Genomic DNA, 20,299 nt, shown 5'->3' on the forward strand with positions numbered 1-20,299 from the left:
GCACCCATGCCCACCGCCAGACAGTGGCCCCAGCCGGTGTCTCTTCCTCAACCGCTGGTAACCATAGCAACATGCTCTGACCCGCAAGCCTCTATTTTCCTGGAATCCAGAGAGGATGATAGAATCGTCCTGACTGGCAGGAGGACCCTACAGGATGCCTGGCTGAAAGTGTCTTGAAACTGTAGTATGCAAGCCTTCCTTCCCTCCACCTGTCCTCTCCATCCAGAGAATTGACACCCCTTGGGAGCTGGTCAAGGGCCCTTGTTTTGTCTTGTTGCATCATCTGATTCAAGTATCCTGTCCCATCACGTCGTATCCTGTGTAGGCATCAGTGTGTGCGTGCACATGTGTATGTGTGTGTGTGCCTGCGCGTGTGGAAGGTGGCTCCACCATGTTATTTAATCACGTGGCAATTGCCCACAGCTGGTGCCACCTGTGCTGTTTATGTAGGGCCACCTGTGCTCTTCTCTGGCCACCTGTGCTGTTTATGTAGGGCCACCTGCGCTGACTACTACAGCGTAGTCTGAGAGTCTAAGAACTGGGTTAATAAACAACTCTGAGTCAGCCGGGGCATCGAGGGTTCGCTGGGATCCCCGAGGGGTCACTCAGGGTGGGGACTGCCTGGCCGTGGTGGCCAGAGTCAAGTGATGGCAGTGGTGGGCACCTAAGGGGGTGAGATGGTGGCATTGGGCGCTGGACTGACTCTGGGAGGTAGGGAGTGAAGGAGAGAGGCGCATGGGGGTAGTTCCCAGCCCTTTTGCTGTTGTTGCTGTTAAGTGCTCGGAGAAGTTCTGAAAGTCACCGAAGAGACACTGGGATGAGCCATGCCCACCCAGCCATCGCGGCTCCCACACTCTTGCCTTCACGAAGCAAGCAGCGAATGAGATCCCAGCACGTGGGACCCCAGTGGGGAACGGTCGTCTGTCCCTCCCCACCCGCGGTGGGCAGGCTGTGAGCCTGAGGCTCGGAGAAGTGGGCTGATAGCCTGAGCTCGTGCGGGCACGGACGGGGAGGCTGGCCGCTGGGCTCAGGGCTCCCCGTGCCCAGTCCAGTCTCTCCCCAGGCCCCTCTCCTGCGCTGAGGCCGCAACTGTGTGTGTGCGCGCTCGTGCACGCACGCATGCGTGTGCTCATGCTGACCATGTGAGCACCCAGTGCCCATTGGAGCTGGGGAGGTGTGGCCTCTCCGTGCACCCTCCCAACGTGCCCTCGGAGCCTAGTCCCAGGAGGGTGCCGGAGGGCGGGCGCCCACTGACCTGGATCACGGTGTCCAGCCCCAGCGGGGACTGCTCCGCCGCAGCATCCCCATCGCCAGGCTCACTGGAGGCGGAACTCATCTTGGACGGGAGCGCGGGACTCGGGAGAAAGCCAGGGCTTGGCTGCCCGGTGAGTCTCCTCCCGGAACCCTGGCCGGGCCGGGACCCGCTTCAGTGCACCAGCCCCACACCTGCGCGGCACCTGGCTCCCCCGTCAGGGCTCCCAGTTGCCCCCTCTGGGTTGGCGACCAAGCGGCCAACTAAGCCCAGAGGCGTTGCTGTGGCAACCGTGACGCTGAGGATTGAGTTTCCCTGGAAACAGGCGTGTAGGCCCTGTTGCCATGCGGACTAAGGAATGCTGTTGTCTGGAAGCGGTTTCCTGGAGACCTGGAAGCGCCCTGGGTGAAGCTGTCCACCTGGGCGACCACACCCAGGAGTGCCGTTGGCTGTCCCCCAGCCCTCGCCCTGCACCCTGTGGGGAAGGGCTCCCAGCCTTCCAGGGGGCGTTCTCCCTGGGAGGACTGTGTGCCCGGGGGCCGCACATCAGCTTCCCCCTGAGGGAGAATCATACACTCTGGCTTTCTTTTCTAACATCTAGAAAAGAACTTAGAGGTCAGTGGCGGGATGGCGTCCAGCATATGGGTAGACTGAGCACTGGGAAGGAGAAACCAGCTGCCCAAGGACCAAAGGAGACGCCTGTCACCCTAACCTTGCACTTGGACACTTCCCTCTGGAGCCCCCCTCAGGGTAATTTACTCCATGGGTGATTTGTCCCACACTCGCCGTACTCCTGTCACTGAAAGCTTCCCAGAGCCACGTAAAGGACCGTGAGGGACACTCAGAGCTCACCCACTGGGGTGGTGGGACCCAGGCCCAGGGGCAAGGCAAGGTGAGGGACAGGCATAGACCTGTGTCCCTCTCAGCCTGGGCCTCCCGGGGCCTCTGGACTGAATCTGGCACCGGGCATCTAGTTGGAGCGTCTCCTCCACATGCCTCATTCCAAGCTGACCTCTCCCTGCAGAGTCCTTCTTGAACAGGGGCCGCCACTGGAGTTGGGCCCAGCAGCCGGGAATGACTGCCCCTTGAATGAGAGGAGGTCAGTGTGGGGACTCTGGGGATGTCCCCGAGACTCCCAGAGCCTGGGCTCCTCTGAGGCAGCCCGGGAGGATGGAGGCAGCCTGCCAGGGCAAGGCCAGAGGGGACCTGGGGTGAGGGGGGTGCTCAGTGGGAGTGCTGCTGAGGGACTGCTAGGGGCCAGGCTGTCTCCTCAAAGTGGAGAGTCTAGACAGGGTCACCTGTGCTCAAAGGGAGCTGCCCTGAGAAACACGTGTGCTCTGTCCTGGCATCCTCAGGGCCCTGCCCGCCGCCCCCCAGGAGGACAGCTCCCGAGTGCCCATGCAGGGACGGGTCTGGCTCTCCGGCTGGACACGGTCCCACCGGGCATCCAGGGCTGGCACGGGGCTCATTGGACAGGTCAGTGGAGCGGGCCTAGCCAGTCCTGCCCCAGGCCCCTCTGGACTAGCAAGAACTCCAGCTTCCGAAGGCACGAAGCTGAGATCCAGATTCAGGGCCCAGGGGACCCACCGCCCAGCACCCAAGGCTGTCTACAGCCCGAGGAGCTTGGGAGAGGTGTGCGGCAGGTGTCCTCAGGGAGGCAAAGGGGGGCAGCATTTCCTGTTGCTCAGAGGCTGGGCCTCATCTGACCCCAACGAGGTGGGCTCTGGGGGCCAAGAGGGTGTGGCCTGCCTCTGGTGAGAGTTCCTGCCTGGGGAACTCATGTGGGGCATTCGTGTCACGGTGGGGCGCGAGGGGGCTGTGGGGGCTGGCGTGATTATCTCTGGTCACTTTCAGGGAACTAGGAGAGTTCGTGGGTGGGACATCCTGCCCATGTCTCGCGCCCCCCCACCCCCATGTTCACCTCGGCCTATTCTCCCCTTTAAGCCCTCAGGCCATGCAGAGAAGCCTAGCGTGGCCAGCCTTCGCCCCCACCCCTGTACCTTTTCCTCCAGGGAGAAGCCCAGCCCCTTGGGACTTCCACAGGCCCTGTGCGTGACCCCAAGGCCTCACTGCTTGGTGTCTACGCTTGTGGCTCCTGGTCCTGGGCCATCAATGGACAAGAAGGAAAGCCCTCAGGACAGGGCAGCCCTGGGCCTGGGCATGGCCCTTGGGGAATGTTCTGGAATGGATGGAGGGTGTGATAGAGGTCCTTACCCTCTGTGGGATGGGCAGGGCAGGGCTCAGGGAAGACCATGGCTGGTCCTGACCCAGGGCAAGAGAATGACCTCCCCTCTTTCTGTCCACCACCGGTCCCAGGGGCACCAGAATTTGCCACACCTGATTCAGACCCTCCCCGAGAGGGGAAGGGACCTCAAAACTTGCACGAAAGTACGGGCTTCCTGGTGTGAAGGCCACACCACTTCTGCCCTTCATCACGTCTCCTGTACTTGCCCTGACAGGACAGGGGCGGGTGCGGCTGGGCCTGCCGTGGATGGGACACGTGGCCCTGACATGTCCTCTGAAGACAGGTCACATGCAGGGCAACCGCAAAGAGGAACGGCCTGCTCTGTCCCAGGCCCTCAGGGCCTCCGTCCCACCCTAACTGGCTCTAGGATCTGACCGGCTCTCAGTCTGTGCTCTTCAGTGACTCTTCCCTGGGGACCTGCCTCCCCCGAGGAGCCAGCTGTCCTCGGTGACAGTCCGTTGGGGGTGTGGGGTGCGACTGCTCAGGAGAGGAGTGGCTCTTGCCGGCAGCCACGGTTCAACTGACCCGGGTTCGTGGCCTCTGTCGGGTGTGTCCCTTGCAGGTGCTGGACAGGAAGCAGGCCTCGCACTCTGTGGCTATATTAAAATATAGGCCTCTTCTGGACCCTCGGGCTCGGGCACCACCCAGAACTGCGGACTGCTGCCCGCGGGGTGAGTGCCCCAGGCCACTGGCCAACCAGGGGACAGAGGTGGAGGTCATGCAATGGAGTGGTTGGATCTGAGACCTCAGAGGCCCCCCCTCCCCCCGCAGCCCCTGCCAGTCCCCATCTTGGGCTGTGGCCACACCCAGCCTCCTTCTCGCCTTAGAAAGCTTCACGGCTTACCTGTCTGCTCCCTGTTGCCTCTGCCGCTGGCTGGGGTGGCCACCTTCCGGGTGACCGTGCTGGGCGGCCACGTACTTGCTTCTCCTTGGGGATCCTGAGCGTCCACAAACACCTGGACAGCAGCTGCAGCAGACGGACGAGCCGCACGTGCACCTTCCGTAAGAAGGTCTGCCTGCTTCCCGCCCAGCGCCTCCTCAGCACCCTCTATCACCCCTGGGGCTGCCCTCTCACCTCCCGCGGATGGAACGGCACAGGTGGGAGCGGGTGACGGCCTTAATGCCAGAGCCAGTCTCTGCGAGGGGAGGCAGCTGGCCGGGCAGCAAGCCCCCCACCACAGGCTCCTGGGCAGGTGGCACAGCCTCCGTGTCCTCCCCAGACCAGGGGAGGGAGGCCCGTGCTGGGGAGGCTGGGAGAGGCTGCCTGTGGGGAAGCAGACCCGCGGCGCCCCTGGGCAGTGCTGGGCGGGGGGTCGGGAGGGCAGCCCCTGGGACCTGGGGGACAAGGGGCAGTGATTTAACTACTGTGCTCTGTGCCTCTCGTGTCCGGAGACCCGGTGGAAGATGCCTTCAAGAAAGCACCAGCAACGGAGGGGCAGCACAAGCCCACGCACCACCGGCACTCGGCCGTGCGGGGAGCAGGGGAAGCCGAGGGCCGGAGCTGTCTCCTCGCTCTGACCACACCAAGCGGGAAATCTCTGAGGGAAGCCTGGACGGGGGTGCTGGCTGTGGTCACATCAGGGGCTGGGGACCCTTCCTCCCGGGGCCTGGCTCCCTTCTCTGCCAGCCCCCCACCACTTTGGGATTGTCACTCCTGCCCGGCTGGCCCCCCGGCCAGGTGAGGGTCCTGTGTTGAAGCTCGTGGGGCCCGGCCTTCGCTGAGCCCTCCTTCCTGCTCTGTCTGTCTGCTCCTTGCCCCTCCGGCCGGAAACTTCCAGCAACCAAGTGCTCCATTCGCTGCGCTGGTCAGCCGGTCAGACAGCCGCTCAGGCCTGGCCCGGTGACCCGGGCTGGCGTCGACTGCGAGGAACTTGTTTCTCCCTTCCACAGGGATTTTTAATTTGCCAGCTCCTGCCTCATGTCCCCTGGGGCAGCCTTCCTGAGTGACCACGGACCCTGGTGCCCGACGGAGCCGTGTGGTGGGCGGGCCACAGAGGGCCCAGCTCAGCTGCGGGGTCCACACCCTGGGGCCACTTCACAGCAGCCCCAGTGCTGGAGGACAGGCCTCCTTCCTGGGGCCCAGGCCTCGACCCCACTAGCACGATGGCTCTCCCCACGCCCAGCTGCTCTGGTCCACCCAGGCTATACCCTGTCCCCCTACCCCACCCCAGCTTCCTTCCCAGCCTCTGTGCTTCCTGTAGGACTTCTGCCTCAAATCCCCCACCCACCCCTCAGGTGAGGAGGCCGAGGCCCACAGCCCTGATCGCAGGCTGGAGGCAGCTGGGAGGGAAGCGGGGCTCCAGGGAAGAGCCCGGGACTGGGAGCACAGGCGGCACCTCATTTCGCTGCTGCTGCTGCCACCTTTCCTGGGGCGAGCAAGGAGAAGGAGGATCAGGCGTGGCAGACACACATACGGGGCCTGTTAGGCTTGACTATTCCACAGAAGCAACAAATGAGCGCCCCCAGCCACGTCCAGGCCAGTCAGACACACGTATCGGATCCTGCCCACCTTGACTGCGTGTCCTGGATGTTGTCGGGCCACAGACCAGGCTCAGGCCGTGACAGGGCTGCCCATGGTGACCAGGACCCCATGACGATGGGACTGCAGGGCCCCCGGGAGACAGGACCAGGTTTGTCCAGCTCGGCAAGCATTGCTGTTCCGGCCTAAAGCCCACAGAAGCCACGTGTGGGAGGGACCCTCTGGTGCTGGGCACACCCAGACCACTCATCTCAGCAGCCCCTTCAGCGACGCCACACGGGAACTTGCTGGCCCACGAGGGGCATCGTGCGGAAAGCGTTGCTGGTTTCTGGGCAGCTGGTGGCCAAGAGGCTGTCGGCCACTATCAGGGCGTGGACGTGTCTTGGGAGCCCATCTTGTGCCGCTTCCTCATTTCTCTGCCGAGGGCTTTGAGGCCAGACCGGCCAGTGGCTTGCCCAGAGTCTCAGCAGAGCAGCTCCTGGATGTCTTCTCTTGAGGTCCGACCGTGGTGTGTGTACCCCTGAGCGCGAGGGCTTCGGCAGGTGCTCTGAGCACGCGGGCTGAGTGAGGCCATGAGGTCCTGGAGAGAAGGGCCTGCCACCGGGCCCAGAGGGAGGGGTCGCCGCAGGCATCAGTGGCTGGTTCAGACCTCGCTGACCCTTTTCAGGGCATCGCGCCTGGCCACTCAGGAGCGTCTGCTTTAGCGTCTGGAGGCCGGCCCAGAGCTGCCAGCGCGGCCCAGACAGGAGGGCTGGGCATCTGAGCCGCAGCCCCACGCTCTCCGACGGGGCTGGTGAGCACAGGAGCCACGTGGCAGCGTCCTGGAAGAGGCTCTGACAGGCCGTCCCGCTGGGTGTGAAGCGTAGCCACTTCCTGGGCCCTGGAAGCTGTGACTGTTACAAGGTAGAGAGCGGGCCCCAGGTGAGCCGGAGCGGAGGACTGTGAGTGAGGTCGGCCGGGGCTGTGCATGGAAGCCTGTCCTCCAGGGGTCCTTGCAAGACAGAGGTGGAGGATGTGACACAGACACGCCTGGGGGCCACCCGGGGGACGCAGGCACCGACGGGCCTGGAGGAGGCAGGAAGGATCCTCGCCGGAGGTGCTGCGGGGAGCAGGGCCCTGCCACACGCTGATCTGAGACTTCCGGCCCCAGAACCAGCAGAGAATAGGCTTGTGTTGCTCTAAGTCCCCTGAGCCTGGCGTTCTGTCACAGCAGCCACAGGAGGCTCACCCGCGGCTTCGAGTGGCGCCCACCCAGTACCGTCCCGCCAGACGATCCCGTGACGCCAAGGCAGCGCGGAGTCTGCCGCTGGACCCCACGGTCCACTTGGTGGGCTGTGTGCAGGTCCCTCTCTTCCAGCACATCCGGGAACTCCAGAAGCGCAGGAGCTGCGCACTTGCCCTCAGCTCTCTTGGGACATGGAAGCCGTACACACAGGCGTTGGCGGTTGGCACGTCCGCCAACCAGCAGCTCCTTCACTGCTGCCCACCATGCTGACGCCGGAGGCCCTCCCGGTCCCTCACCGCCCCACCCCCGGGCCTGCAGGGTGGTGGTCCTGGGTGCTGTGACCTGCAGGCCACTGAACTCCGTGGCTCCTCTGTGGTCAGACACTGCCCAGCGAGCCAGGGTGGCACCTGCGTCTTCTGTCCCGGCCCTGCCCCTGCAGGAGACCGGGTGCGAGGGACCTGTGGCAAGTCCAAGGGCAGACACAGAGCTGCCGTGGGGCCTAGGGCTTGGGGCCCTGAGGAGGAAGGGACACGGGACGCGTGTCAGCAGAGAGCAGTGGTGGAGCCAGTGAGGGTGAGCTGACCAGCAGAGGAGGGGAAAGAGGGAGACTGGCCTTGGGCACTTTGGTGTCACTGTCCCAGAGCAGGGGGCTGCCAGAGCCAAGGGGGAGAGCTCTCCAGACAATAAGGGGTGGGGTGCACAACATGGGGGCTGCCCCTCAGCAGGGGAGGTCCCTGCTTCCCTGGGCCCAGAGTGGGCACTTTGAGAGGCGGGGCTGCCCGCTCTCCTGGGCGAATTCAGGATTGCCCTGAGGTCCAAGGAAGCTGGAGGAACGTGACACGGCCAGGTCACAGATGGTGGCACCAAGGCACAGACAGGCCCACCCTCTAGGTCAGAGTCCCATGAAGACGGAAGGGCCATGCAGAGTGTGTGGGGGACCAGAACATGATGTGGGCGGAGTGGGAGGCAGGCCAAGGGCATCAGGGTCCTTGATGCTGAGCGGCTGCCCTGGGAGAGGGACAGATGTGCTCTGGGCAACCCCAGAGGACAGGACCGGGCCAGGTCTGAGGAGGGAAACCAGTCTCTTGTCTGATGGTGCTATGGGCTGTGCTGTGAGGTGGTGAGCTCCCCGTCCTGGGAGGCGTGGACAGACCCAGTCCCTGGGGCTTCCATGCACCAGGAAGTGAGCGCCTTGGATCTAGGTTCTGCCCGCAGCTCTGGGTGTCTGAGGCCCCAGTGTGGGTGGAGGCGAGGGCTCCCCCTGAGGGCCGCAGGGAAGCGTCTCCTGGACACCTTATTAGGGGCTATCTCCAAGCTCACTGTTTGCAGACACTCCAGCAGGGCACCCAGCATACAAGGCCGGCCCAGCAGGGCCAAGGGTCAGCGGGGGCGGCTCCCCCCTGGCTGGTCGGGACTTGCCCGCCTGAGCAGGGAGACAGGCTGGGCCGGGCAGGGTTCCCAGCGCAGCGCTGGAGGGGGCTGGCAGGGCGAGGCTTTCCACCCCGCGAGGAGGAGCCGGGGAGACTTCCCCTAGAACCAGGCTGGCTCCAGCTGCAGACCCAGGTGGGTGCCGGCTCCCCTGGGGCTGAAGGACCCACAGGGAGGGGGGCAGGCCTCGCGAGGGCCTGGGGTTGCAGGTTGGAAGTGCAGCACTGAAGGGAGAGGAGGGAGGATTCACATCTGGGCTGCAGACGACCCCCAGTTGGAGGCTCCCCGCCCTCGGCCGGGCACAGGAGCCCGAGGGGAATGTTGAGGTTGCTGTGGGAGCACCCCCCTGCCCCGCCCTGCCCTCCAGGCTCCTCAGAGACAGCAGTGGCGGGGCTTCCACACAGAGGGTCGGGGGAGGCCAGCACCCAGCCTCGCCTTTGTCATCTGAGCAATGGGCCTGCCACGTGTACCTCCCCCAACCTGGCAGGGAGGCCCTCATGTCACAGAGCCCCTGTGGCCGCTGTACGGGGATGGGGGATGGGGGGCACCGGGACAGCACAGGGCGAGGTGGCCAGGCCCTGGGAGCGGCAGCCCTCTGACTGTGGTGTTTCTCCAGGGCTGTCCTGAGCCTGAGTGTGCCTTGTCCTGAGAGGCGGAGTCAGTGTGACAGAAGGGAGGAGCTGAGGCTGTGTGGTGACCAGGCCCGCCCCTGCTCAAGGGTGACATTCCTAATTGTCGGTGACTGACTCACCCCCACTTCAGAGGCCGGGGGAGGCTCGGCTATTTAACCCTGTGGCGCGTTCTGGAATTCTGCTCTGTGGGGAGCCAGGGCGCCACTTGAGGACGGGCTCCTCACCTGGGCGGGTGATCCCCCTGCACGCAGCCAGCCTCGGCCCGCGCTCCCGTGCTGCCCGTGTGTCCCGGCCCCAGCCATGGCTGTGCGCGTGCCTCTGTGGGACCACTACCTGCAGGCCATCCGCTCGCGGGGGGCATCCCGGGCGCAGGACTACCAGCGTGCCGAGAACGTGCTGCTCACGGTGCTGGAGCGCGTGCAGGAGCTGGACCCCCGCTTCCTTGTGGACTACTCCCGCCACCTGGAGGCCTTCCAGTTCGCCCTGCGCTCCTCGGAGGACCCTGTGGACATGGAGGTGCCCCTGTGGGTGGACGCCGAGGCCCTCGTGGTTGAAGAGGCGGGGGCCGCCGAGGCGGGGGATGGCCCCCCATCCTGCCGCCTGGGCGTCTCCAGGGAAGGGGCCGGCCTGGAGCGGTGGATGGCCGAGGACGTCTCCAGTGTCTCCTTGGAGGGTAGCGCCAAGTGCTGCAGCCACATTGTGCCCAGCAAGGTCCTGCGTGTCCTCAAGGACCTTCTGGTGGCGGCCATCGTGCACTGCAAGCACCAGAGCCTCATCACGCCAGGTAGCCGCCGAGCGACTGTGGGCGCATGCGTGACAGCAGCACACGTGTGCGTGTGCATGTGTGCACGTGTGTGCGTGTGTGTGCGCACAGACCGCGGTCTCTCAGTGTGTGTGTGTCAGGGCACACATGTGATGGCAGCATGTGCGCGTGTGTGCGTGCACATGCATGTGTGTGTGTCAGGGCACACGAGTTGGGGGTGCTGCTCTGAGGTCCTTTCTAGCTCCAAACACTTCTAAGAAGACAGGTCATGTGTTTCCATGTCACCTGACGGCTTTGGTGGTCACAGTGTCCTGGCTGTTACTTGTAGAACGGCTAGAAAGGACGCCTGCCCGGGCGCTGTTTCCCCGCTGACCTGCTAGATGCAGGTCCTGGCCACAGGTCCGGGCAGGTGGTTCTGTTACCAGTTCCAGTCAGCACGACTGTCCCTACAGACGTCCCTGCGTGCAGCACGTGGTCATGCCGCACTGAGTGGGAAGACTGTGTATGTGTGCGTGTGTGTGTACAGGATCATGGACGCGTGTGTGCACGTGTGTGCACATGACAGCGTGTGTGCATGGGTGTGCATATGTGCACAGTTTTGTTTCAGCGTACGGTCCGGTTGGTACTCTGGGCCCTGAGCAGGCTCTGTGCTGGAGTCTGGCCTCAGTGTCTCCTCCAGGTGCCCTCGTGGTTTGACCCGGGCTGGTGAGCCCCTGGCGGGGGCAGGGCTCCTGACTAGACCACAAATGGTGGGCTTCTCTCCAGGGGGGGCTGCCTGGACCGTGAGAGCACTGGAAAGAGGCGCTGCCCGTGCGGGGCCCAGGACAGCAGGATGTCCTCCTGGGGACCAGAGCAAAGACATAGGGTTGTCCTGGCGGGGAACTGGGGATCAAAACAGAATGTCCTGCCTCCCTTAGGAGGGACAGGCCCACAGTGGCAGCTGGTCCTCATGTCTGCGTGATGCCAGAGCATGGGGAAGGTCAGCCCATCTCAGGGACAGTGACCTGCACCTGGCTGCTCAGAGTGGCTCCTGGATGGACTTCCAACACCAAGAGGGGACAACTTCCAGCTCTGACTCCTTCCCAGACCTGCCTGGTGACCTGGAGCCGGTGGGCAACTTCGTGGGGCAGCCAGAGCCTATCATTAAGCACACCCAGTTCCCAGCCCCTTCCACATCTTCTCTGCTCATCTTCCAAACCTCTCAATTACTGCAATTGTGACTCTGTCTCTGTCTGCCTCTGTGACCTAACGTGGCCATTTCCACCTATCCCTGTGCCTTGCAGGCCCTGCGCTCCTCCTGGGAGACAGACCCACCTGCCAGGGTGTGCCCAGCCCCAGGCCATTAGGGCGCACTCTGAGCTGCCCCTCTTCACTGTCCCTAGGTCCCCAGTTCCTGGCTGAGAAAGCTCGAGGAGGCTGGGAGCCGCACCCAGGGGGCCGCCTGAGTTGGGCATGCAGGGAAATTCCAGGCGTTGCTTTCTGACACATACCTTAAAAGGGAAGCACCGCAGCTCCAGGTGACAAGGTTCAGGCTGCTCCCACCTGGGGACAAACCGGTGAGACCAGGCTGGGGGCTCAAGCGGGGAGTGGTTGTGACAGGCTGTGGGTGTGGCTGGCTGCCTTCCAAGACTCCTCCGTGGGCAGAATGTGTGACCAATGGTAGATAAGGAAATGAAGCCACCAACAGTAGCTCAAACCCTGAATTGGGAGGGGCCAGGGATCACTGAACCCCTTTATTCCTTTAACTGATGGGGAAACTGAGGCTCACGGGGGGATGGGACCAGGACCTGCTCTGGGCTAGGTCCCAAGAAGCGGGCCAAGAACTACCCTATAGGAGATTGGGGGGCTGGGTGTGCATAATGGAGGGCCAGGCTCCTTCCTACAGGGCCCCCAGTGCTGTGGATGGGCCAGGGTGGGCCGTGTGTGCGGTGGGACAGTAGGGAAATGCAGCTCCCCTGCTCAGTCCCTGTGGAGACCTTTCTCCAGGGCACCTGCTGGGGACGCCCTTCCCAAAGGGCTCCCAGACAGTTGGTCCCTGACCTCTGCCCAGCACCCCCACGGGGCAGCACCCTCGCTGGGCAGTGCTGGGGGAGGGACGGGATGACTGCTCTGACTGCAGTGTTGGCTGGTGTTGGTCAGGGCCAGTGATGTGAGTGTCCCCCACACCGTTCAGTCCCCTTCCTGTCTCTGTGGTATTACTATGTTTTTGGGGGAAGGGACAACCGAAGCAGAAGGCCAGAGTGCTCCAGGTCATGCAGAGTGCCCTTACCACCCAGCTCCCAGCCCCATCACCCTTGGAATGTCCCCTCCTGGGTGGTCTGGGGGCTCTGGTTACGGAAGAGGGCACTGGGCTGCGTCTGAGTGGTGAGGGGAGCCGGAAGCATCTTTACTCCACTGTGCCATCTGGCATGTGGTCCTGGGGACCCAGCATGTGGAGGGGAACCAAGAGGGCAGGCTCACTCACTGTCAGCCTTCGGATCCAGGCGCTCCTGGGTGCTGGGCACGAAGCATGCTCGTCCGACACCAGGCCTTCAGGGCCACGTGTGTTACTCCTGGGCCTTCCGGAGCCTGACCTTCACTTCACCAGCCCCTTCCAAGAGGCGTGAGGGGCGGCCTGAGATGGGGATTTCAGGGCACGGTCATTGCAGGTTCTCTGAACGTGGACAGCCTGAGGGAGGAGGAGCTCCATCTGTCCCTGCTGGTGTCCAGTGGCTGGAGAACCGTCCGCTTCAATGTCGTGCCTGTGGTACGGAGACGGCACAGGGTGCCCGCCCTGGAGGGGGCCCAGCTGACGCATGGGTTCCCTGAAGGCAGCCTGAAAAGGGTCATCAATCAGGAGGTGGCCCTGGTACCGGCCGGTGACCAGCACTGGAGGTAGGACACACCTCCTGGGGTCTGAGGGGTCCTGGGGAGATGGCAGGAAGGGGGCTGCCGCCCCACTGTTCCCCAAACTCTGAGCAGGAAGGTCTGTGGGCATGCGCCCTCCCCCCGCAGGCATCCGTACCAGAGATGTCACTGGGATCTCTGGGGGGGGGGGTGGGATGTGGGATCTGGCCAGAATGCTCCCTTCCCACTGCTGGCCTCACCCTCCCTTGGAGCTTGGGGAGGGAGAGCGGTGCCCCCCCCCATGTGAGGAGTGGGCTGGAGCAGGCTGTGAGGGGAGATGAGGAGAAAGTGAGAAATGCAGGAGGCCGCCCCTGACAGGACCCTCATGACCAGCCCGACACCTTTGTTTCAGGTGGGAAAGCAGCAAAGAGGACGCTGACTTGTCCAGGTCATACAGGTTCCTGGAGCAGTCGGGAGGGGTCCCTACACAGTGAGGGTGACCAAAGGAATTTGCTAGCTGCTTCCCAGACAGGATATGGTGTGCCCCCCACCTGTGGGGGTTAGCTGCGGGCCCCCCTCCCCCACCTGTCCCCGGAGCCCCAGCAGCCCACTGTGGTCCCCCAGTCTCCATCCCCTCGGGGAGGGGCTGAGGCCCCTTCCTCACTCACACCTGCAGGGAAAGGAAGAACCTGAGTTGGTGTCTATGAGACGAAAAGAGAGAGTAGGGGGCATGGGGCAGAGGCTGAGCTGCCCTTGAGACCCCAAACCAAGGGCAGGGACTGAGCCCCCTCCGGATCCGACATGGCCTCAACAGCACCGTGCAGGCAGGGTCGCTGTGATCTGACTGGGGTGACCCGTCCTGCCAGCTCCCACACCCAGGGTGGTGCTTCTGGGAACGGGGCACTGGGTTGAAGTAGGGGGGTCGTTCTTATAGGTAATTCTTGGAAGTGGTTGACATTCATCCAGACAGTTACGCCCTCCGTGGTTTTCTGCCCCCAAGAAAAGGCTCTGCTAAGCGCCTGTGAGCCCCACAGCCCAAGCAGGGCTTCGCCCGGGCTTGTGAGAAGGAAGGGGAGGCCGGACTGAGCGGTCGTGTGTGAGGTCAACAGGGAAGGGTCCTTCCCGCGCCCCTCCATCCAGACTCTGGGTGTGCAGGTGGATGGCCGTCGGTACTGAGACTCCACAGAAAGGGGGGCCCATGGGGCACTGGCCTCAGGCTCCCACCCCTTCGGTGGCTCAGCACACGGTGAGCACCGCGGGTGTGCAGTGCCCGAGCAGTGCCCCGAGCTCTTATGTGGCTGCCCGAGGCAGGCTGGACTTCCCGCATCGGGGACGGAGTGTACATGTCAGCCTGAGGACCAGGACTGCTGGTCCACCCTGGGCAGGTCAGAGTGCACCTTCCTGTCCACACAAAAGGGCCAACACGGCCTGGAGGCTCCCTACACACCTCCTGTTCTGGGGCCTGCGTGTCTCTGTGAAAACTGACCCTTCGCATTTAACTGCCCAACGAGGGCAGACCTGGGAAGCATGGGGAGGGGGTGCTGGGTGCAACCGGCCGGCCCCTGTTGTGGCCCGGACCACGCTGTGGGGCTCCCGGGGAGGCCACAGAAGCTGGCGCTTTCCTTTCTGGGGCTAAGCTGTGGGTGCCGGCTGCCCCTGGACGGCTGGCCGAGACCGCGATGCCGACCGACTGTGGCATGCCTGTCCCGGCTCCCAGGGTCTCCACTGACTACCTGCTCACCAGGCTGCTCAGCGCCCTGGGCTCCTTCCCGGGCCACCGCCTGGACAGCCTCTCCATCCTGGACCGGGTCAACCGCGAGAGCTGGCGCGATGGCGGCCAGAGCCCCGGCCTGACCTTCCGCCACCTAAAGGTGCGCACGGGGGGCTCTCGGGCGCCCTGGTCCCCGGCGGCTTGAGGGTTACTGGCCGGGGCCCCTCTGAGGGGAGGCAGCCCCGTCCTGCAGCTCTTGGCTGCTCACCGGGCTGCTGGGACATGGCTGGCTCCGTGTCCTTCTTGGCTGGTGTGACCGTCAGTTGCTGAGAAGAGCAGGGGAGGGCAGGGGCCAGGGGCAAGGGGAGAGCAAACGGGGTCTCTGCCCGCAGTAAGCGGTGCTGAGGGGGCCGTGGAGTGCCGCTCCATGCCGGAGCTGGGGGTTGAGGGGGCTGACCTGACATGGTAGCATGCCTCTGACTCCCTCCCCACCCCTGGAAGGCCTCCATCCCACCCCTGAGGGGTTCCCAACTTCAGGGGGGGGCCCTTGGGGTCTGGCACACGGTGGCTCCTGGGCCCCACCGTGAGCAAGGGATGATGGTGGCTGGTAGGAGGAGGGTTAGTGAGGGCACAGCGAGGCGGCTGTGTGGCAGGGGAGTGGCCCCTGGCTGGGGGGCTCAGGAACAGGGAGCAGCCAGGAAACTCCATTCTTATGGCTTTTCCACACACTAGGGCCGGGCCAGGACAATGGCCCCGGGTAGGGCTCTTTGGGTGAGGCTGCAGTGCACACGGTAGGAGATCATGGGAGGGGAGTGGGGCATGAGGCAAAGGGCCAGAGGAGGCATAGAAACCTCAGAATCTCCTGAGAGGGGTTCTGGGATGGGAGGCTGGGTGGGGGCAGGGTCCCTCTGGTCCGGACTCAGTGGCAGTGCCTCGGGGAGTCAGGGAGGTGCCAGGATGGAGGCAGCAGGTGGGGAGGAGCTGAGACTCAAGCTGGGACGTCCAGGGGGGGCATGGAGTGTAGGGGAGGGGTGCTGGTAGGACAGGGGTCTTCCAAGGAGGATGGCTTTGAGCAGGGTGATGGGCTGCAGGGGCCAGGCGTGAGGGTGGCGGAAGCCGGGTGGGGCGGGCCGCACTGGGCTGGGCCGGGGGCCTGACCCCACCGTCCTGCCGCAGACAGTGCTGCTGTGGGCCGCAGTGCTCTTCCCGGGGCCGGAGGACTGGGCGGATCTGCAGGGCGCCGTGTACCGGCTGCTGGTGGTGCTGCTCTGCTGTCTGGCCACCAGGAACCTGCCACACTTCCTCTACCCCGAGTGGAACCTGCTGAAGGGCGCTGGCCTGGACCTCAACGCCCTGTACCAGCGTGTGGAGCGCTTTGCCAGCCAGCCGGAGCCGTCCCTGCGTATCCACGTCACCCACCTGGGCCGCAGCCCCCCGCCGCGCATCGGCAATGGGGTCAAGGCACTCCTGCAGCTGCCCGCCAGCAACCCGGCCTACTGGGCCACCGCCTACTTCGACGTCCTGCTGGACAAGGTGGGCATGGCAGGCTGAGGGGGGTCTCAGTTAGGCCCAGGGTGGCTCGCAGGTGGCGACGGAGCCCCGACCGACTCCCCCAGGGTCAGGAGCTTAGGGAAGGCTGGGCAGGTCGGTCCTCTGGACGGCAAGAGCAGGTCAGGGGAAGGTGGGACATCTGGAGGTCAGATAGGCCACGGGTGCCCCCAGCCCACGAGTGCCCTGGGAAGCCAGAGCAGCAGGTCTGAGCCAGCCTCCGTTACCCGCCAGAACCACCCCCAAAGCACACACGACAAGGGCTCAAACCCCACCTGCCTACCCTGGGACCCCGTTCCTCATGAAGGGGTGTGGCTGTCCCTGGGCCTCACAGGGACAGTTTCCTGCTGCATCCCTGGACTCAGGAGTCCCATGCCATGTCCTTGGGAGTCTGCATTCTGTGGCCTGTTCAGGGATTGCCTGGCTGCTCTGTAGCCCCTCCTTGAGCCCCCAAGGTTCTGCCAGCTCTGCTAAGCCCTTCCCTCCCCTGCTCCCACAGATCCCACTCCTGCTCCTTTCCCCCAGGGTCAACTCCCACCTCACCTGAAAAGCCAACACGGTCTCCTTCCAGGGCACATGGGGGTTGGGGTATGAAAGCAAGAGAGGTGATGCATACTCAGCCTTCCCTAAGCACCTGGTGGGGCCTCCTCTATGTCCGGCCCATGTGGGGAGGACACCTGCAAGTGAAGAAGGGCCCCTGGAGGAGAGGGCTCTGGGTGGGTCCACATTTGGGGAGGACCGTGTAGGCAGAGACCCAGAGGCAGGAAGTGCTGGTGGTCAAGGAGCATGTGTTGTCCCACACTGTGTCCAGGGCCCTGTGATGGGCCCCCAGACAGCTCCGTGACCCCTCTGAGCCCCATCTGCAGTTCCAGGTCTTCAACATCCAGGACAAGGATCGGATCTCAGCCATGCAGAACATCTTCCGGAAGACCGAGACTCTGGACAGCGAGGGATGCTGAGCCTCCTCCCCCCGACTCAGTCTTTACCGCCCACGGCCTGGCTACAAGGCCCCACAGAGGATCCCAGGCCAGAAGAGAATGGGCTTCATCTTGAGGCAGGTGGTGGGTGGTAGAGATGTCCACAGGGACCACCTCAGACTGTCCGGGGATGGCCTCATGGGAGTCTGAGAATGCTGGGCAGTGGGCCTCCAGGAGCACCTGCCCGATCCCCCAAGGGCCTGGGATGAAGGTGCCTTGCGTTTCATAAGATGCGTGTCGATCCGTTCTGTGTGATGTCATCAGACTCTCAAAACCAAGCGTCTGCATGAGACCTGGAGCTCAACAGCTTGTCCCCACCTGTGTCACATGCTACTCTGTGGTGATGAAATACTATATATCTGATCTTGAATAAATCAACACACTGGTTATACGCAGTGGGGATGGTACCTACCACCTTCTGTATGTCTACGTGGAGAGTATTTCCCCGGGAAACACAGAAGTAAAAGAAGCTAGTGTGCACACAGACCATGTCCATTTTCTCCATTCCCCGCAAATGACCACCCCCTTCCCCAAGTGTCCCCACCTTGTAGCTCATGAAGGAAACCGAAGCTGACAGAGGGGACCACCTGCAGCGCCTTCTGCCAACCGGTGCCGGTCCTGTCACGGTGGTGCCCCCTCTCCTGTGTAAGGTGGTGTCTGCTGGCATCTGACGCCACCCCCTCCATCTGTCCTCACTGCTCCATTTCCCCGCTCCACATTCTCTCAGCAGCCTGTGACGGCCGGCCCGCAGCCCCTTCCCACTGAGCTCTCAGGTGAGAGGCCCAGGGACCTTCGTGTGGCCTGGCCTAGCAGACATGTTCTACACTCCACCCTCTTTGCCTGTCGGTGACGTTCATGCCTCAGCTTCTGACCTGCAGCGCACACACTGGCTCCCGGGAGGGGCCTGCAACCCCAAGGCAAGTGCGCGTAGCAGCATCTTCCCCAACCTCCTCAAAGTTTCCTACGGCCCTAGGCCAGAATAGCCACACACGGAGGAGAGGAAAAGCCAGGTCCTTTGAAGGCTGTGGCATTCAGGGCCTGAGCTGACACAAAATGCCATTAGAGTGGGGGCTTGCAGAACACAGAACCTTGGTCCAATCTGATTCACCGTGGGTACAAAGTGTCCAGACCCACCCTATGACCATTTCCTCAGTGTCTGAGTATGTATCAGAATGTCTGTTCTCAGCAGGAGTAAGAGCCTCAATGGTGGGAAAGGCCAAGGGGAAGACTTCAAAAGCACGTCTATTCTCATGGCCAAAATAGTCTAGCAAAACACAGTGTATCCCAGGGGCAATAACAGAACTTAGCTTCACCCTGAAAGACCCTAGTTCACCAGTACAAACTTAGCAAAAAGCAGATGAATCAAAAATGAGATACTTCGGTATAACCCTGCAAAAGACGCGGAATATCTATATGAGGAGAGGTACAAAGCTCCGATGAGCAACATGAAAGAGGCACGTACATGGATAGTCCACGTTCAATGTGGACCCAACATTGTCAAGATGTCGGCCCTCCCCAGCTTGATCTCTATGCTCAATGCAATCCCAGTCCCAGCAAGTTATTTTGTGGGTGTTGACAAACTGATTCTAAAGTTATAGAGACAAAAGTCTCTCAGAATAGCCAACGTGATGCTGAAGGAGGAGAACCAAGTTGGAGGACTGACAGTACCCGACTTCAAGACTTCCTCCAGTCATAGCGATAGTGTCCTATTGGTAAAATGACAAATAGATCCGTGGAATTGAATACAGAGCCCAGAAATAGACCCTCAAATATAAACACTGATCTTTGACAAAGGAGCAAAGGCAACACAATGGAGCAAAGATAGTCTTTGCAACAAATGGCGCTGGAACAACAGGACACACGCAAAACGGTGAATCTAGGCACAGACCTTACACCCTTCTCAAAGATTAACCGAAAATGGATCATGGACCTAAATGTAAGGCAAAAACTATAAAACTCCTGGAAGATAACATAGGAGACCTAGATGACGTTGGGTGTGGTGATGACGTTTTAGCTACGACAGCAAAGGCAAGATCTATGGGAGAAAGAATCAGTCAGCTGAACTTCATTGGAATTAAAATCACCTGCCCTCCGAAAGATGCTGTCAAGAGAATACGACAAGCCACAGATTGGGAGAAAATATTTGCAAAAGACACATCTGACAAATGATTGTTATCCAGAATATATATTTAAGAAAAAACATCTTAAAACACAGGAAAGCACACAACCTGATTAAAACGTGGGCCAACGACCTTAGCACGCACCTCCCCGAAGAACATAGACGGGGAAGGAACAGGTGAAAGATGCGCCACGTTCTATGTCGTCAGGACACGCAAACGAAAACGGCACCGAGAAACCTCTACACGCGGAGAACGGCCGACGGCTGGAGCGCTGGCGACATCAAATGCTGGCGAGGATGTGAAGCAGCAGGAACTGTCGTTCGTTGTGCGGAGGAACGCAAAAGGGCAGGCACTCGGAAGACAGTCTGACGGTCTCTCACAAGACTAAACACACCCTCACCGTCCGATCCAGCAATTGCGTTCCTCGGTATTTACGTGGAGGAGCTGGAAACTCGTGTTTGCACAGAAGCTGTAACGAACATTTATAGCGGCGATTCCAATAATCCCTCAAACTTGGAAGCAGCTAAGATGCCTCCAGTAGGTGAACGGACAAACGAACTGTCCATCCGGACACTGGGATGTTCCTCAGCGGTAAAAAGAAATGTGCTGTCGACCCATGAAAAGACATGGAGGTACTTCAATGCTTACTACCAAGGAACGAAGTCAGTTTGAGAAGTCTACATTCTGTAGAACTCCAACCCTGACGTTCTGGAAAAGACGAAATTACAGAGACAGCGGAAAGATCAGTGGTTGCCAGGGGTGAGGAGGGAGGGTGGGAGGGGTGAACCAGTGATGCACGGAGGGCTGTTAGGGCAGAGAAAATACTCTGTACGATACACTGATGGATACATGTCATTACACATCTGTCCAAACCCGCAGAGTGCATGGCACCAAGAGTGAGCCCTAACGTGAACGGTGGACTTGGGGTGAAGATGATGGGGCCGTGTGCGTTCATCCATCATAGCATGTACCGTCTGATGACGGACGTTGGTCACGGGGGACGCTGTGCATGTGTGGGGCCGGGGGTTTTTGGGAGATCTCCGTGCCTTCCTCTCAGTCTTGCTATGTATCTAACACTGCCTCCCAAAATAAA

General features: G+C 62.1%; 2 protein-coding genes across 2 annotated transcripts in view; one reads left to right on the top strand and one right to left on the bottom strand.

Moving 5' to 3' along the window:
- Positions 1-1,336, bottom strand: part of CROCC2 (ciliary rootlet coiled-coil, rootletin family member 2) — a 65,374-nt gene extending 64,038 nt beyond the window's left edge. Inside the window, 1 exon segment of the mRNA XM_040636314.1 lies at positions 1,256-1,336. Within this exon segment, the coding sequence (XP_040492248.1) occupies positions 1,256-1,336 (81 nt within the window).
- Positions 1,337-2,422: 1,086 nt separating this feature from the next.
- On the top strand, positions 2,423-17,455 carry MAB21L4 (mab-21 like 4). Its single transcript, XM_040636316.1, has 9 exons — positions 2,423-2,463; positions 2,608-2,728; positions 4,060-4,168; positions 4,890-5,175; positions 9,513-10,045; positions 12,673-12,898; positions 14,568-14,721; positions 15,738-16,094; positions 16,976-17,455. Exons 1-9 carry the CDS (start codon positions 2,423-2,425, stop codon positions 17,066-17,068), a joined length of 1,920 nt encoding a protein of 639 aa, XP_040492250.1. The 3' UTR covers positions 17,069-17,455.
- Positions 17,456-20,299: the final 2,844 nt, after the last annotated feature.

This window comes from Ursus maritimus, unplaced genomic scaffold (genome assembly GCF_017311325.1).
Source record: "Ursus maritimus isolate PB19 unplaced genomic scaffold, ASM1731132v1 scaffold_1, whole genome shotgun sequence".
Taxonomy (NCBI): domain Eukaryota; kingdom Metazoa; phylum Chordata; class Mammalia; order Carnivora; family Ursidae; genus Ursus; species Ursus maritimus.

Excerpts from the sequence above, each read along its gene's own strand:
- MAB21L4 (XM_040636316.1), top strand. The coding sequence starts at position 2,423 with ATGGAGGCAGCCTGCCAGGGCAAGGCCAGAGGGGACCTGGG. Across the intron at positions 10,046-12,672 it reads CCAGAGCCTCATCACGCCAG|GTTCTCTGAACGTGGACAGC; the intron begins GTAGCCGCCGAG and ends CGGTCATTGCAG. Across the intron at positions 16,095-16,975 it reads TCGACGTCCTGCTGGACAAG|TTCCAGGTCTTCAACATCCA; the intron begins GTGGGCATGGCA and ends CCCCATCTGCAG.